General features: G+C 49.1%; 7 protein-coding genes across 10 annotated transcripts; 3 read left to right on the forward strand and 4 right to left on the reverse strand.

Annotated features, from left to right (window-relative positions):
• Positions 1–499: 499 nt before the first annotated feature.
• On the reverse strand, positions 500–685 carry FOIG_01419 (uncharacterized protein; the record flags this gene model as incomplete). The annotated part of the gene is made up of 1 exon (XM_031198288.1): positions 500–685. The coding sequence occupies one exon, from the start codon at positions 683–685 to the stop codon at positions 500–502; it is 186 nt and encodes a 61-aa protein (XP_031074055.1).
• Positions 686–1018: 333 nt separating this feature from the next.
• On the reverse strand, positions 1019–3363 carry FOIG_01420 (uracil-DNA glycosylase). The gene is made up of 2 exons (XM_031198289.1): positions 2612–3363; positions 1019–2555 (listed from the first exon to the last, which is right to left on the reverse strand). The coding sequence occupies exons 1-2, from the start codon at positions 2959–2961 to the stop codon at positions 1799–1801; spliced, it is 1107 nt and encodes a 368-aa protein (XP_031074056.1). The 5' UTR covers positions 2962–3363; the 3' UTR covers positions 1019–1798.
• Positions 3364–4177: 814 nt separating this feature from the next.
• FOIG_01421 (uncharacterized protein) lies at positions 4178–7188 on the forward strand (the record flags this gene model as incomplete). Of its 2 annotated transcripts, XM_031198291.1 has the most annotated exons (4): positions 4178–4371; positions 4444–4602; positions 4654–6594; positions 6649–7188. In XM_031198291.1, exons 1-4 carry the CDS (start codon positions 4344–4346, stop codon positions 6990–6992), a joined length of 2472 nt encoding a protein of 823 aa, XP_031074058.1. In that variant the 5' UTR covers positions 4178–4343. The 2 variants fall into 2 exon arrangements, with proteins under 2 accessions (XP_031074058.1, XP_031074057.1); XM_031198290.1 differs by having other exon boundaries at positions 4236–4371; positions 4654–6992.
• Positions 7189–7664: 476 nt separating this feature from the next.
• FOIG_01422 (uncharacterized protein) lies at positions 7665–9827 on the forward strand. The gene is made up of 3 exons (XM_031198292.1): positions 7665–8288; positions 8347–8475; positions 8527–9827. Exons 1-3 carry the CDS (start codon positions 8193–8195, stop codon positions 8800–8802), a joined length of 501 nt encoding a protein of 166 aa, XP_031074059.1. The 5' UTR covers positions 7665–8192; the 3' UTR covers positions 8803–9827.
• On the reverse strand, positions 8484–10400 carry FOIG_01423 (uncharacterized protein). The gene is made up of 2 exons (XM_031198293.1): positions 9805–10400; positions 8484–9721 (listed from the first exon to the last, which is right to left on the reverse strand). The coding sequence occupies exons 1-2, from the start codon at positions 9947–9949 to the stop codon at positions 9207–9209; spliced, it is 660 nt and encodes a 219-aa protein (XP_031074060.1). The 5' UTR covers positions 9950–10400; the 3' UTR covers positions 8484–9206.
• FOIG_01424 (alanyl-tRNA synthetase) lies at positions 9990–14068 on the forward strand. Of its 2 annotated transcripts, XM_031198294.1 has the most exons (3): positions 9990–10709; positions 10867–13484; positions 13535–14068. In XM_031198294.1, the coding sequence occupies exons 1-3, from the start codon at positions 10211–10213 to the stop codon at positions 13709–13711; spliced, it is 3294 nt and encodes a 1097-aa protein (XP_031074061.1). In that variant the 5' UTR covers positions 9990–10210; the 3' UTR covers positions 13712–14068. The 2 variants fall into 2 exon arrangements, with proteins under 2 accessions (XP_031074061.1, XP_031074062.1); XM_031198295.1 differs by having other exon boundaries at positions 9990–13484.
• On the reverse strand, positions 13617–15738 carry FOIG_01425 (uncharacterized protein). Of its 2 annotated transcripts, XM_031198296.1 has the most exons (3): positions 15279–15738; positions 14252–15228; positions 13617–14199 (listed from the first exon to the last, which is right to left on the reverse strand). In XM_031198296.1, the coding sequence occupies exons 1-3, from the start codon at positions 15604–15606 to the stop codon at positions 13990–13992; spliced, it is 1515 nt and encodes a 504-aa protein (XP_031074063.1). In that variant the 5' UTR covers positions 15607–15738; the 3' UTR covers positions 13617–13989. The 2 variants fall into 2 exon arrangements, with proteins under 2 accessions (XP_031074063.1, XP_031074064.1); XM_031198297.1 differs by having other exon boundaries at positions 14252–15731.
• Between the last annotated feature and the right edge of the window lie 465 nt (positions 15739–16203).

Raw genomic sequence — 16203 nt, forward strand, 5'->3', positions numbered from 1 at the left:
GCAGGTGACTTGAGTTCCTGGCAGCATGTTCAGTAGAGGTTAAGCTTCATCAAACGAGATCCAACTTGGGATGATGGACAGGGGTAATTACCGCCAGTGGCCCCTACAAGCGTGTCATCTTGACGCTATGGTTGGACGCCAAAGCCTTTAGCTCATCATGTTTCCTGGGCCCAAAGATATGAGCAGCCAAACGATACACATTTTCTCTCATTGCGCTTTAATGCTATCGAGCACAATGGCGGGTGGCTCGCCGCCAACGTTTCGTAATTCCCGTGCCTCTTTTAGAGCTCCATTTCCATCAGAACTAAAGCGCCGCAATCATAACCTCTTCTGTTGCTCGTTCCCCTGCCAATAACAGCGCTGCTATCAAGCAGTCTTCAGCCTAACTCCACGTCATGAGAGGCAATATTTGTCTTTTTCCCTTACTTATTCCATATCGAGTCGCCCTCGGCCGATTGAATTACTTCTTTGCGCTCTAGCCCATGGTTGAGCTGATGTCTCATCTGGGATATTCCATGTTTGCCAGGAACTTCTCGCTTGCAACGGGTTCTGGATCACGAACATGGAGGCTTCTTGGCTCTGAAGCGTCCAAATATAGACGCCATTCTGACTTCTTTCCTAGCTTCTGTAGCTGTGGTCCAATGGCTGCACCTGTGCCAGTAGCTTGGTCATCCGCGGGGCTCATGGGTGTGAGTTGGCATCGCCAGCGCATCCTCATCCCACCCTCCCCAGGCGAAGCCGCTGCTTGGAAGCATTTTTGAGTGGTTGTCTGGCAAGAGTTTACGAGATCGACGTGATGAGTTGGCATTTACTTACGCAAGATGGCGAAAAATAACTTACATGTTTGACATGCAGATGAATTGTGATGCGCAGTATAACTTTAAGGTGAGGCTCTACTGTCAGATTGATGTCTCCCAAACTGGAATGTAGATTTTACAACCTGTCTCAGCTTTATCGAAACCCTTGCTGATTGTAGTCTCTTGGGTTAAATGACCCAATGGTATAAGTCAGTGCAGAGGCTGTTCCCGTTGTCCGTCATGGATCCATGATCTGCCTCATGACAGCCCTGGAACCCTAGTCGCCAAAGCTCATCTCAGCTTAACATATGCTTTTTCTTCCTTAAATATATGCTCAGAGGCCACCGATGTTTAGAAGAACCGGTATCTGCCTTGATTGGCTCAGCTCCTCGTACAAGATGGCAGCCTGGAGTGACCTACAATATTTCACACCAACATAATCAATCTCATGCACACCAGTATCCTTTACCAAACATAGAGACGACAAGATCGCCTCATTCTTCTCGAAACGAAAACGTCTCCCCCGCTTCGCCTTCGCCTTTGAAAAGGATACCCAGATGAGATCAGTTCGGCGGGCTGAACAGTGGGGATGCCTTGACAATTTCTTAAACACGGACCTTTCTCTTGACCGTGAACATGATACGATAAAAGTGTTGAGCATCAGATATCAAGGATCTGCCTCAAACCGGAACTTTCTGTCCCTTCCGGCCGCGCCCTGATTTCCGAAACAATCTATCACTTTATGCGTCAGGTTGTGGGGAGTTGCACCAGGTGAGGATCACGTATTGAGCGTCATAATATTCCGTATTCATCCATCCTATAAACCTTTTCCAATATCCATGTACCTAGATTCCCGAGGCTGATCCTACATTGATCCCTGACCCGGAACCGAAAACTTAATAGTTGAAAAGCTGTCCCAACGCTTGCATGCCATGTACCTTTCACTTAGTGTTGAACGCCGTCATAACACAAATCCACTCCGAGTTTGAACACTTTCAACACTACTTTTCTTTCTCCTTCTCCTCTTCCTCAGCCAACCTAAGGGCCTCTTCGAGAGCTTCCTCATCTTCGTCGAAAGCATCGTTCTCCTTGTCCTCTTCAGCCTTCTTCACCACTTCAGGCTTAGTCTTCTCAATGGCCTCAGCCTTTTTCTCAGCAGATTTAGCCTCTTTGGCATCGGCTTCCGTCGCTGGAACTTTCGTGGAAGTGCCAGGTCCGAGTGCCCAGTCAATCTCTCCTTCAGGCCCATATCGTGTAACCAGCCAGTCATTGGCTTTTCTGAAGTGACCGCAGTCAAAGAACCCCCTGGAAGCACTGAGAGGGCTAGGGTGGACACTCTGTAGTACAAGATGCTTGACGCGATCGATCTTCTGCACTCGCTTGCCGGCTGGTGTTCCCCAGGCCATGAAAACAACACCCCTTGTTCTCTTTTGCGCCACTAGATCAATGACTCGCTGTGTGAGCTTCTCCCATCCTCGATTGGAGTGCGAGTTGGCCTCATGGGCTCGAACTGTGAGGCAGGTGTTCAACATGAGAACGCCACGGTCTGCCCAGGGGGTGAGAAGACCTCCTCGGTTGGGTGGTGGCTCGAAAGTAGGATAGTCTTTCTTCAGAGCAATATACATGTTCTTGAGCGACGGTGGTGCAGGAGTTGGTGGTCGAACGGAGAATGCCAATCCGTGAGCCTGGTTATCGTTATGATAAGGGTCTTGACCAACAATGACAACCTTGACATTGCTGAAAGGGGTATGACGGGACCTATAAGCCATAGGTTAGGAGCTGCCACCGCAGGTAGAAAGATAGTTCGTCCTTACCATGAGTAGATATCGTTCCTAGGTGGGAACACCTTGCGACCAGAGCTGATTTCCCGATCCAAGAATCGCTTCAGGTCCAGGAACTCCTTTGTAACAAGATCATCCTTGAGATGCGCCAACCAGCTTTCGTCAAGAGTATCGATTTCGAGCTGCAAGAGCTCTTTCTGCTCTGGCTTCAAGGAAGCCACCCACTTGGCCTTATCAAACTTGACGGCTGGTGCGGGAGCAGAAGCACCAGTACCGGTAGGCTTAGGAGCTGCTCCGAAGAAAGAGGCAATGTTGCCATTAGCTTTAGGCTTCTTCGAATCGTTCCCGGCTGAGGCGCCTGCTTTACGTTTGAGGGTCGACATGGCGATAGCTTGTAGGTGGAGACTGATGGTGGGAAGAGGTGGATGCACGATGAGCCCTCGATACGAGGGAGGGACTCTTGTGACGAGAGCTCGAACGAAACGAATTCTGGGCAATTGATACAAAAACAAGCCAATTACACAAATACAGTATTCACGAAAGCAAAGACGGAAACCGTGAGTATTGCAAGTATATGCTGATATGTGTGGTAGTGCAATGCGTAGAAATGAGAAGAGTATCGTTGTGAGAATTCGAGCTAAAGTGGTGATGCAAGTTAGTTAAATGCAAGCGCGTTAAGTAAAACGCGCTAGCTCCCAGCCATTAACGCGGCCCCCGTGACTTTCGCGTCGAGGAGGCTTGGAGAGACACTAACTGCAGGGACCTGAAACTCTGAGTGGTTGGGGCCTAGGATAGCTTCAGCACTAGCAAGCCACGCCGTCAGTCTACCAGGCATCAGGTCGAATAACTCCAAATTGGGCAGTCGCCGAAGCGATATTTGAGTATAATTGCTTCTGTTTGTTGAAAGTGGCTATCAAATAGAGTTTCGGCAGATCACAGCTCTTTGAACTGAATCAACGGATAGTTGCTCAAGTTCGGATAGTCTTTGCGTAGGTATGCGGTGAATTTGGTTTGCTCTGAGCCCCTCCATGGAAAGATTGTATGCTTCCTACAGAAGAATAAAACTTAGGATCTCTATTCTAAATGACAAAAAGACTCAGGTCAATTTAGGATAGACTTAGTATACCTTAGATTAGTTGTCTTGGGCACCTTGCCTAAAATGTCAGAACCTTTCTTATTCCCTGAGGGCTATATACGGATAGTATATTAAGCAAACTTATCACCTGTCATACTATCTTTCGAATAGATTTAACAACATCACTGGAAATTATTCCTCCGTGAGTCTATGAGCCTGCTTAAGCCGAACTGTTTGCTGTGCTTCTGCTGATTGGACATGATCTTTAAATGCGATTGTGAAATCTCAAATGGCTGGTGCATAGTATACCTCCCTATGTAGGTAGAGAGCCAATCTGATTTCGTGCAGTGCTTATTGGGTACCACGTGCATTGAAATCAAGGCAGGTTCCAATTAGGTTTCAGTTCGTATAATGCAAAGACAAAAGTCATAGTCGTTCATCCGTCACCTGGTGCTGAACGAATGTAATAGGGTCGTAGAGTGGTGTCGGCTCCTGGCCAATGTTGCTTAATCATCAGCCGTACAGTACCGCGCTTTTCCCTTCTGGGCTGCCGCATTACCTCATGCAAGCTCCGACCTCAACTGGACAGCTTGTAACTCCAACACCGTTGGCCTCACCAAATTATTACTCTGCATTATAGCCATGCTCTATAGCAGAATTGACCTTTCCGGCACATAGCAGCTGCCAACGATGCGTCAATCGATAGTCTGGGTCCTCCGTTAGTCAACCATTTCGTACCTTATTGTAACACGCGACAGCTGTCAATTTGGCTTGCTGACTTCTTTATTAGTGCTTTGGCAGGTAACCACAGGACTCGGCACAAATGTCAAACATTATGACGAAACATATAAGGATAAGAACCTTGAAGGAGCTGGACAGAATCAATATATCGCTTCTCCCAAGACCGACGTCGTTGTCGATCAAAGTCAGCCTGCTGGCCCGCAACCTGGTACGATTATTTCCACCACCAACAAGGCGCAAAGATACTGACAGCTTCTAGGCGCGGAACTGGTCGATGCAGCAAGAATAGAACTTACCAAAGCCCCTCAACCTTTACATCGCCGAAAGCGAAGACCTTCGGGACTCGTCGGAACCGCTCTGCGTTACATACTTAAAGCCATTCCATCTGGTCCGGCAACAGCCCCATCGCAATCCCAAGAGACCACTGTCAACGGCGCTGTCGCAAAAGCGGTTGATTTTCTCGAACAGGCCGCACAGCAAAACAATTCCGATGCTCTCTACTTACTTGCCGAGATAAACTTCTTCGGCAATTATAGTTACCCAAGGAACTTGGAGGTGGCCTTCAACAACTACCATCAACTTGCAACTGTCTATGGAAATTCAACAGCCCAGTATATGCTAGGAGTCTACTATTCGACCGGGATCGGTAACGTTGTAGAGCGTGACCAAGCTAAGGCGCTTCTCTACTATACCTTTGCTGCTATTCGTGGAAATGCTCGTGCGGAGATGGCAACGGCCTTTAGACATCATGCTGGCATTGGCACGACGAAGAATTGCGAGGCGGCAGTGAAATATTACAAGCGTGTCGCAGACAAGGCTATTGCTTGGTACCGAGCGGGCCCTCCTGGTGGTCGATCTTGGATCCATCAGTCATGGCGAATTTCCGATGACGATGGAGGTATCTACGGAGAAGGAGCGAGTGCTTCAAGCTCAGGCATGAACGCATTCAAGGCTAGCCCTGGCTCTGATGCGAATGCCGCCATAGACGATGTGATTGAGTACTTGGATCTTATGTCTCAAAAAGGCGATTCGAAGGCTTCATATAACCTCGGACGCATATACTATGACGGCCAACGAGGCCTGGAACGAGATGTTGACCTAGCACGCAAGTACTTTGTTCTGGTCGCATTACGTTACTGGAAGAAGGACGGCCGTCTAAACGAGAACCCGAAGCCTGGAATCGAGAAGATTGCCAGTAAGGCTGCTGGGTATCTGGGTCGGATGTATTTGAGAGGCGACGGCGTTCCTCAGAACTTTGAGCGGGCGAAGGTGTGGTTCGAGCGTGGCATTACACAACATGATGCTCAGTCACAACATGGTCTTGGTCTAATGATGCTTCATGGCTACGGTCAAAAAGAGAATGTGAAGAGGGCTATGGAGCTCTTCAAGTCCTCTGCCGATCAGGATTATGCCCCAGCCTTGGTGCAGATGGGCCAACTTTACCTGGACCAGGGTGGCCAGGAAGACGTCAGGATTGCCAACAACTATTTTGAACTCGCCGGTAGGCACGGCAACATTGAAGCCCACTACTACATTGCAGAGATGATCCATCATGGTGTTGGACGAGAGAAGCACTGTCCTGCATCCTTGACGTATTACAAGAGCGTTGCCGAGAAGGCAGAGCCCCTGGTGTCATCATGGGGCGACGCCAACGACGCTTACGAGGCTAGCGATTACGAACTTGCATTCCTTGAATATCTTCTGGCCGCTGAGCAGGGCTACGAGAAGGCCCAGACCAATGTTGCCTACATGATAGATTCTGTTCAAAATGGGGTTTCCATTTCGTCATTACTTGGACAGCCCCGAGAGAAGAGTAGTCTTCTCAAGAACCCATCTCTTGCTCTTGTTTACTGGACGCGATCTTCCAGACAGTCTAATGTTGACGCATTGGTCAAGATGGGTGATTATTATTATCATGGTATTGGTACTGAAGAAGATATTACAAAGGCTGTCCAGTGCTACACCGGAGCCTCCGACTACTCCCAGAGCGCACAGGCACTTTTCAACCTCGGTTGGATGCACGAAAACGGCATTGGTCTGGTACAAGACTTCCATCTCGCAAAGAGATACTACGATCATGCCCTGGAGGTAAACGATGAGGCATATCTACCAGTAACTTTGAGTCTCCTGAAGCTTCGCCTTCGAAGCGCTTGGAACACACTGACACATGGACCGATTCACTCGATCCAGGATGAGCCCAGTAAGTTTCTCTTGTCAGATACAAATCCTAGGTACATACTTACAAAGCCTCCAGAACCTAAGAAGGATCGCTCATTCTCCGAGTGGATCGCCAACTTCCTGCGAGAAGATAACCAATACTACGAGGAGGAGCATTACACCGGAGGTGATTTATACGATGGTGCTCTCGGCGATGGACAGGGAACAGATGACGACGATGGTGTACTAGAAAGCGTCCTGATCATTGGAGTCACCTTTTCACTTGTCTTCTTATTATGGTGGAGACAGCGGCTGCAACAGGCGCATCAACAAGCAGAAGACGCTCGAAGAAGAGAGCAAGGCCTCCCCCCGAACCCTCGTCTCGATGGTCCAGGTCCCGACTTTGCTGGCTGGGGAGCCGCTGGAGGCGTAGTTTTGTAGAATCTCAGAAGCAGCGTGGTTGTTTATCTCGTTAATAGCATTAGAGCGATGGCGTCTTTGGATTGGTTGTCAGAATTTGATAAACTTATAGTTGCAACCTCGCATGCATAAGTGTAACGATCGTTGACATCAAAGTGAGGTTTTTGAGTTTTGCACGACTAGAGGAGTTGAGCGTGCATGATAGAACGAGGCCGGAATGTCCGTGTTTACTTCTCAGTGGCTTTTCGGAAATGCAAGAAAAGACGAGATGTTTCAAGTAGCTACGAGGCTGAGCTGATGGCTCCTTGTCATACGCTAATACAGTACGGATGTAGATCGATCCGTCTCACAGTTTACTGAGCATGATATGTACAGTAATATTCACTGCTGAGTCTCATTTATATGCAGGGCTTGTGATTCTTATTATGGCAGAGTCTTATTCTCCTCGTGAAGGATTCTTCACAGCAACCCTCACCGTCAGTAAGCTGAGGGGCTGACTAGACTAGTTAGTCGCTACCTTATTCAAAGACGATCATCTTAACGGAGTAGCGATAAACTTGTAGGAGACAAAGAGGGTGGTGCATTTCTTCGGCTCTGTGGCTTGTCTTAGGCTCGTAGCCGCTGGGACGTGACAACAACCCTGCCACTGTCAGCCTGTGAAACTTGAGGAGTCGAGCGTAACGTAACTCTGCCGCAGAGATCGTCGCGTCTACGCACGATAAAGGCACTGGCAGTGGCTATCGCCCCCTCCTGTCCCCTTTCTTGTCTTGCCTTTGTACACTGGAGCGCCCGCTTAAAACGAAACCGAAGGGGGGGGGGGGAGTCGTATTTGTACGACAGGCCTTTATGTGAAAACCAACCTTCTCCCTTTGGAATTCTCAGCATATCCTCCTAATAAACGCCTTCTAGTCTCTTTCTCTCGACCCTTCATCTTCTTATTCACTGGGGGCCGTTCTTTTTTATTTCACAAGTGCTGACTTTGACATCCATTCATTTATCCCTGCGATTGGGGGTTGTTTACGCATCCTTCGGGCACCTGGCACCTAGCACCTGGCACCTTGGCAACTGTGAACTTTAGTGGAGGAGAGCACTTCCAATCAATCACCTGTACGGACCTCGGAGTACCGTTCAGCGTAGCTCGTACTCGGTTGATTCCATCCATCTCAAAATCAACAAACACACGCAACAGCCTATTCTAAAGAACGATTTCTTATCGCCAATATGGCGAGATTTGTGAGGTATGCGCTTGAGCGCAGGGACGATGAGACTTCCGAGTACTTCACCGATGACGATGATGTCTATTGGTGGTATAGCAGAGTAAGCATCCATCATTAACTTTCGTACGTTCACGTTGCGCATGCTAACTCGACAACAGGAGGGATATATCGTCAAGTGGACTATCCTCGCCGTGATTGTACTTCTTTTTACACTCTGGATCGTCGGAGGATACTGGCATGCAAAGAAGAGAATCCAAAAGGGTTTACGACCACTAGCATATCATAGAGTAAGTCGCACCTGTGATACACATCCAAACACCAATTCTAACCCTCCGCAGTGTTTTGTTAGTAGGCGCATGATGGCTCAGGTCGATCCCCGTTACGCATATCCTCCTAACGGATACTACTACGCTCCTCCTGGCAACTACGCCCAGCCTGGCGGATATCCCATGCATAACATGCCTCCTCCACCAGTCTATGACCCATCACGACCTCCCATGTACGAAGAACCCCCGAATGCCTCAAAGATCGACCCGGCGCAAGGACAGCAGAGACAGGCCGATGGACCGGCAGACTATTATGCTCCTCCAACAGGACCTCCGCCTCCGCGATAAATGATGTTAGGCGCTGGAAAGGTTCGGTTGAGAGGCATACATGCATAGATGGTTGATTCTTGAGCCATGTAACGGTTCAGAAGTCGCTGAGCGGCCACGCGAGACAGTATGAAATTGAAAGTCAATCAATAAATGTAGCTAGCATAGAAATACAAGCAAATGCCGACATTCAAGCGCCAGGCTCTTGGGAGCAAGAAAACTTCCGACGTGAAATCAGGGTGCCAAAAATATCTGATCTAAGTTATAATAAGTTTACCTAAGTATTTTCATCACTTAGGATAGAGGTTCTAAGTTTTCTTGCATCCTCTTGCCAGGTTCTCTTTTCCAATTCACAGTAAACAAACGCCAGTCGCCTTGGGTATATATAAGTGTGTGTATCGGGCGTCATATACGGTTCCCTTCCTCTAGTCCAAGTCCATCGCGTCTGGGTCGTCGTCCGTACTCGTGGCAATACCAGTATTCAATGTGGCGTCCTGTATGGTTGGGGTCTCCGTCTTACCCTCCCTTTCTAACCGCTGTAGCTCTCTTGTGCGATTTCTCGACTCGATGATGGCCTTGCGCACACTATCTTTGTCCTCTGGCACCGTCAACGACTTGGGATCACTATACAGCACTACCTGCATGCCGGCTAGCTCTCCCTCGCTGTTAGCTAATACCGATGGGGGGATGCGATTCGCGCGCAGATGCTTCTCGATATCTGGTAGGAAGACAAGCTTGCCCGGGTCATCGCTGTCGCTATCGGAGGAGAGCTCATCATCCATGTTGTAGATGTACACTTTATGTTTGGAATCGTCTAATTGCATGGTCTCATCGGGAACTGGATTCGAAGCAACATCGGAAGGGGTAGGAACTGGAGCAGCAGAAGAAATCGAGGTTGTTGGTTGTTCGACAGGGACGTATAACTTGTTCCCGCTCTGTTCTGTAGGCACGATGGGTGTTAGTTCATGGGCATTGCAAGGATAAGGACAATGTGACGATAGAGGAAAGAAGAATAAAACATACCCAGATTAAGGAGACTCAAGCGTTTAGAAAGACGTTCATTATCTTGTGTCTCTGCCTTTCTCTTTCGGCGCAATCTTCTTGTCTTATCGACCCCCTCGGCTACAGCTACTGTAGCTGGGGCGGAAGATGACGGGGATTGTAACATGATGGCAATGGGACTCAACCAGTGGTCAATTCGTAGTCCACCAAGGCCTAAAATGGCGGACTTTTAAACCCTTCAACACCTGAACTATCCGACTGAACGTCGAATCAACGGCTCGGAGAAGGACACTGGCAACCACACGTGGCGAGGATGAAATTTTGAAGTCTTGACTTGTCTTTTGCGTGAAGGCGACGGGCTTCTTTTTCTTGGCTAGGGATTGGTTTGTCCTCTGTCTCTCGAGGCTAGAATTGCTGGTTGCCCTTGATGTGGGCGTGCATCAATCGGGCGAGTGTCACTAGGGGCGGAAACGGAAATACTGCAGTGAGCTTCAGCGGTTGCGGGCGTTGGAGTCGGCGCTGTAGGCCCCGGAGCTTGAGGACGATTATCGGCGCGGGAGAGCGTGGGCCTTATGTATCCGTCTCGGTCTTGACTCATTCTTGTAGAACTTTCTACCCTCCTCCGCCTGCGCCTACGCCGCCACAGCAACTCCATCTCCAACTCAGACCCCAGCAACATCAACTTCTCCTCCACAATCTTCAATCAGAAACCCCCACTACCACCACGACGATTCCTCCACGGCCGACAATCATTGCAGCGCCTGCGCGGAATATCTTCAGGACTGCGACTAACAAGAGATTGCCTTTTTTTATTCTACGTCGGTCTTATTCCAGCGCGACCATGGCCGAGTCGGAGCTCAAGTGGCCCGCTGCGCGCGTGCGCAAGACCTTTCTCGAGTACTTCGAGCAGAGGGGTCACACAATTGGTATGCGATTGCGATAGCGCGGGCACTACGTCTCACTGCATTAAAAGATATTGAAATTATGTCCAATTTCTCGAGGAGAATCTCCTCAACACCACTCTTTACTTTGTTTTCCTTCCCTCTGACTCACAAATCGCTAACAAGACTTCTTCTGCTTCAGTCCCCTCTTCATCGGTCGTCCCTCATAATGACCCCACCCTGCTCTTCACCAATGCTGGCATGAACCAGTTCAAGCCCATCTTCCTCGGCACCATTGGCAAGACCGATCCTATGGCCGGCCTCAAGGCCGCTGTCGACAGTCAAAAATGTATCCGTGCTGGTGGCAAGCACAACGATCTCGACGATGTCGGCAAGGATAGCTATCACCACACATTCTTCGAGATGTTGGGTAACTGGTCTTTCGGTGACTACTTCAAGAAGGAGGCTATTTCATATTCCTGGGAGCTTTTGACAAAGATCTATGGTCTGGACCCCGATCGTCTTTACGTTACATACTTCGAGGGTGACGAGAAGTTGAAGCTGGAGCCTGATTTGGAGGCCAAGGAGCTCTGGCTCTCGGTTGGTGTTCCCGAGGATCATATCCTTCCTGGAAACATGAAGGATAACTTCTGGGAGATGGGTGACCAAGGCCCTTGTGGTCCTTGCAGTGAGATTCACTACGACAAGGTCGGTGGAGGCCGCAATGCTGCCAGCCTCGTCAACATGGATGATCCTATGGTTGTCGAGGTTTGGAACAACGTTTTCATGCAGTATGATCGACAAAAGGACGGCAGCCTCAAGTCTCTCCCCGCCAAGCATATCGACACTGGTATGGGCTACGAGCGACTGGTTTCTGCCCTCCAGGATACAGTTTCCAACTACGCCACCGATTGCTTCACCCCTCTCTTCCAGAAGATCCAGGAGGTCACTGGCGCCCGACCCTACGCCGACAAGTATGGCAAGGATGATGCCGATGGCATTGATACCGCCTACCGTGTAGTTGCTGATCACATCCGAACCCTTTCTTTCTCCATCGCTGACGGCGCTGTTCCCAACAATGACGGCCGAGGTTATGTTGTCCGACGTGTACTAAGACGAGGTGTGCGATATGCTCGAAAGTATTTCAACGCCGATATCGGCGCCTTCTTCTCCAAGATCTTGCCTGCGCTTGTTGACCAGATGGGCGAGCAATTCCCCGAGCTTGTCAAGAAGCAGCAAGACATTAAGGAGATTCTCGATGAGGAGGAAGTCGCTTTTGCCCGCACTCTGGATCGTGGTGAGGCTCAGTTCGAGAAGTATGCTGCCGAGGCCACCAAGGGCGGCTCCAAGAAGCTCGAGGGTGATGTTGTTTGGCGACTTTATGACACTTTCGGTTTCCCCGTGGACCTTACTCGATTGATGGCTGAAGAGCGAAGCCTCGAGATTGACGATGCTGAGGTTGAGGCTGCTCGAATCAAGGCTCGTGAGGCCAGCAAGGCTGTCAAGGAGTCTGTTCAGACTTTCTCCAAGCTCAATGTGCACCAAATCTCTGAGCTCGAGAAGGATCTTAAGGTTGAGCGAACTAACGATGACGCCAAGTTTGCTCAGGGTGACACCAAGGGTAAGGTCCAACTCATTTACGACGGTCAATCCTTCCTTAAGTCGACCAAGGACGTCCCCGAGAAGACTGCTCTGGGTCTTTTGATCGACAAGACCAACTTCTACGCCGAATCGGGTGGTCAGGTCGCTGACACTGGACGTATCGTCATTGACGATGTCGCCGAGTTCAAGGTTCTTGATGTTCAGAACTATGGTGGCTATATCCTACACAACGGTTATATCGAGTATGGTACACTATCCTCCGGTGACGAGGTTATCTGCGAATACGATGAATTGCGCCGATCTCCTATCCGCAACAACCACAGCGGTACTCACATTCTGAACCATTCCCTACGGGAGGTTCTTGGTGATGATGTCAACCAGAAGGGTTCTTTGGTGGACAACGAGAAGCTCCGTTTCGATTTCTCCCACAAGACTGGCGTCAAGATTGAGGAGCTCAAGAAGATCGAGGACATGTCGAACGCATACATTCGCCGTAAGGACAAGATCTTTTCCAAGGAGGTTGACCTGGAGCTTGCTCGCCAGATTGAGGGCTGTCGTGCTGTCTTCGGCGAGACCTATCCCGATCCTGTGCGTGTTGTCTCCATCGGCAAAGATATCGATGAGATGCTCGCCGACCCCAAGAAGAAGGAATGGCGTCAGTACAGTGTTGAGTTCTGTGGCGGTACCCACGTTGAGCAGACCGGTTTGATTAAGGACCTCATCCTTATTGAGGAGAGTGGTATCGCAAAGGGTATTCGCCGTATCATTGCCTACACTGGTGAAGCTGCTCACCAGGTTCAGCGTGAGGCTGATGAATTCTCCAAGAAGATTGATGCTCTCGACAAGTTGCCGTTCGGTCCTGAGAAGGAGGCTCAAGTCAAGGCCGTATCTGTGGAGCTCAGCCAGCTGACAATCTCGACCTTGACAAAGGACGAGTTCAACAAGCGTTTCCAAAAGATTTCTGCTGCTGTGACTGCTGAGCAGAAGAAGCGCCAGAAGGCCGAGTCGAAGACTGCGCTTGATATTGTCCAGAAGTACTTCGAGGCTAACAAGGATGCCAAGTGGTTCGTTGGCCGCCTGCCCGTTGGTGCCACCGGCAGCAAAGCGCTGCCTGATGTGGTCAAGCACTATCAAGGTAAGGATAAGGAGAAGACTGTTTACCTGTTTGCTGGTAGCAAGGAGGAGGGTGCTGTTGCTCATGGTGTCTACGTTGGAACTGTAAGTCTACCCCTATAATTAGTATTGCATACACTGACTAACTATTTCAGCACCTTGCTTCTCAAGGCGTCACTGCTGAGCAATGGGCTGCCTCCGTGTCGGAGATTATTGGTGGCCGATCGGGCGGCAAGGAGCCTGTACGACAAGGCCAGGGCACTAAGCCTGAGAACATTGACGAAGGTGTTGAGACTGCGACAAAGTGGCTCAACGAAAAGCTGAAGCTGTAAAATTTGAAGAACAAATAACTGTGTTTCTACTCTGCTCAATGGGAATTCATGATTGTTCATTCACCTGGGAGTAATGTCGGGGATCTGGTCAGACAAAAGAAAGGATATAGAGCGTTTAAATAGGCATGGCCATTTACCATTGCCATAAGAGAGTACGATGAATAAAGAACACCATTGATGGCATATTGGTTTGATGAGAGGGTATATGCTGTATCTTTTCCCAACCCGGATGTATATCTACATGGCCTTTTGCTTTGGCTTTTGTTACAGGGCTAATTTTATACAGTTACAAGAACGCTGGCGTTGCGATAGTTTGATATCAAGGGATTCTCTCCGCTTCGGGTTTCGGTATCCTCAACGTATGCCCACTTGCGCATGAAATCACCATGCGACATAACACGAGTCAACTTGCCCGTGATAGCGCGGTAGATAGCCTCTGTGACGCGAAAATCTGTTGGGAACAGAATATCGAAGTATCCTTGATGAACCTATGTGATGTTAGTTTGCCAATATTCAACGACAGTGGGCTTTATAGCTTACCAAGGGGGTTGTGACGGGCACCATCTTTCTGTGGTACCGTGTCTGGACAACAGGTGCATTCATACCCTTGACAGCTTGAGGTAACCAGTCAAAGTCAGAAGTCACAAGTCGATGACCTGGGAAGTACTTCTCAAGAACGTCGAAGAACTGCATCAGCCGTGTGGGGATAAATTCTGGATCCGAAAGATTGGCAGCAAAAGGCATCTTGGTGGATAGATATCGTAAAACGGCGTTGCTGGGGTACGGTTTAGGATAGTTTCCCCCTGTAGCAGCGTGTCTGACACGGAAGTATCGCGCAGCAAGAGGATCCAACTCATGAGCGTAGAATTCGTAAAAGTCACCGTCACCATCGATCAGCACGTGGCCTTGCAGGGGCTGCTCGGTAGCAACGTCGTAGCGAATACCATCGTGAGAGAAGTTATCGAAGACCTCCATGGCAAGAAAGAAACAAGGCGACGGCACGTATTGGTCCCAGTCGAAGATGGAACGGTTGATAATCTCGACCTTATCCGCGTGGCCTCGAGACGCAGCCGTGGAGAGAAGATGTCTGTTTTGCAGCGCAGCAAGTGTGGAGGAAATCTCGATGATGTTGAACTTTGTGCGGGCGTACACTTGAGGATCGACTTCTCGGATGTAGTCCAGGATATTGAGCATGAGTGTTCCACGACCAGCGCCCATTTCGTAGATCAGAAGATCGTGGTAGGGATATGTGGTGAGACGATAATTCGTGACGAGGTAGCGGGCGATGGCTTCGCCGTAGTATGGGCGAAAGAGCTCAGTAGGCGTATGCCATAGCTGGCGTGTTGGGTTCTCTCCTTCTCGCTCATCGAGAATATCCTCGAATTCGGTGTAGCGACGACCTAGCTCGGCCTGGAACTCAATTTCATCGCGCATTGAATTGAAGTCGAATGGCTCGCCGGGGCTGAAGATGACGGCTTGTTTGGAGAAGTATCCATATGATGGATTGTAAAGACTGTCTAGAGCTACGTTATTCTACTATTCCTAGAGGGATACTCGAGTGTCATGCCGTCAATAAAGTCTCTCAGCAGCATCTTGACCTTTCGTGGTCGTTCGGTTCGTTGCTTGAGCTCGTCAATCGATATGTAGGGGTACTCTGCAAACTCGGCAGATCGGTCTTGGGGGAGAATATTCGTGCGCTGCTGCCATCGACTCTCGTTTTTCTTCATTCCGCGATCACTGGAGGGCCGTCCCGCAACGTAGAAGCGGCTCTGATGACTGACGATAGTGGTTCGAAGGCCATTGCGAAGACCGGCGAGGTTTCTGACACCTTTACACCCTGGAGGTCGATGGTGGAAGAGTTGGCGGAAGATTTGGGCCACAATTGGGGAGTCCATGTTGGAGATAACTCTTGTTATATTGTCGACATGTCGGTTCTTGAGGACTTGGTGTTTTGAGGTTTGAGATGGTTTACATTGGATGGTGTGGGTCTCAACTTGTCGGGTGTACCTCGGGCTGAGAGTGAGAGCAGAGGATATGCCAACTTGTACGCGGATGATCATGTGCGAGTTTTCCTTTTTGGATTATGAATAGCTTCATCATCTTAGCTTGATACAATTGCCGCGTAAAAGTAACTGGTGTCCTTGGTATTGAAACGTCGGTTCTCTAGAGCTCTCGTGAGCTTGGACGGACTTAAAGTGAGGTTGACCAAGATGTCTCAACACATCTTCTTTTGTAGAATTATTAGTAGAATAATAATCAAAAGCTTCTCAATATTCGACCCTATAGATTATTGATTTATCTCAGATATTAGAGCACAATCATATCATGGATATCCCACTATTAGAGGTCAAGGAGAGGTAAGAAAACTTAGGACCTCTATCTTGGGTAATAAAAAAGACTTGGGATAATTCAGGGCAATTTAGTATAGATTTAGTAGACCTTATTAGGCATTTTTGGCACCTTAAATCAACATTAGAGGTTTTCTTGCTCCC

The sequence above is a fragment of the Fusarium odoratissimum genome (assembly GCF_000260195.1).
Source record: "Fusarium odoratissimum NRRL 54006 unplaced genomic scaffold supercont1.1, whole genome shotgun sequence".
Classification (NCBI taxonomy): Eukaryota; Fungi; Ascomycota; class Sordariomycetes; order Hypocreales; family Nectriaceae; genus Fusarium; species Fusarium odoratissimum.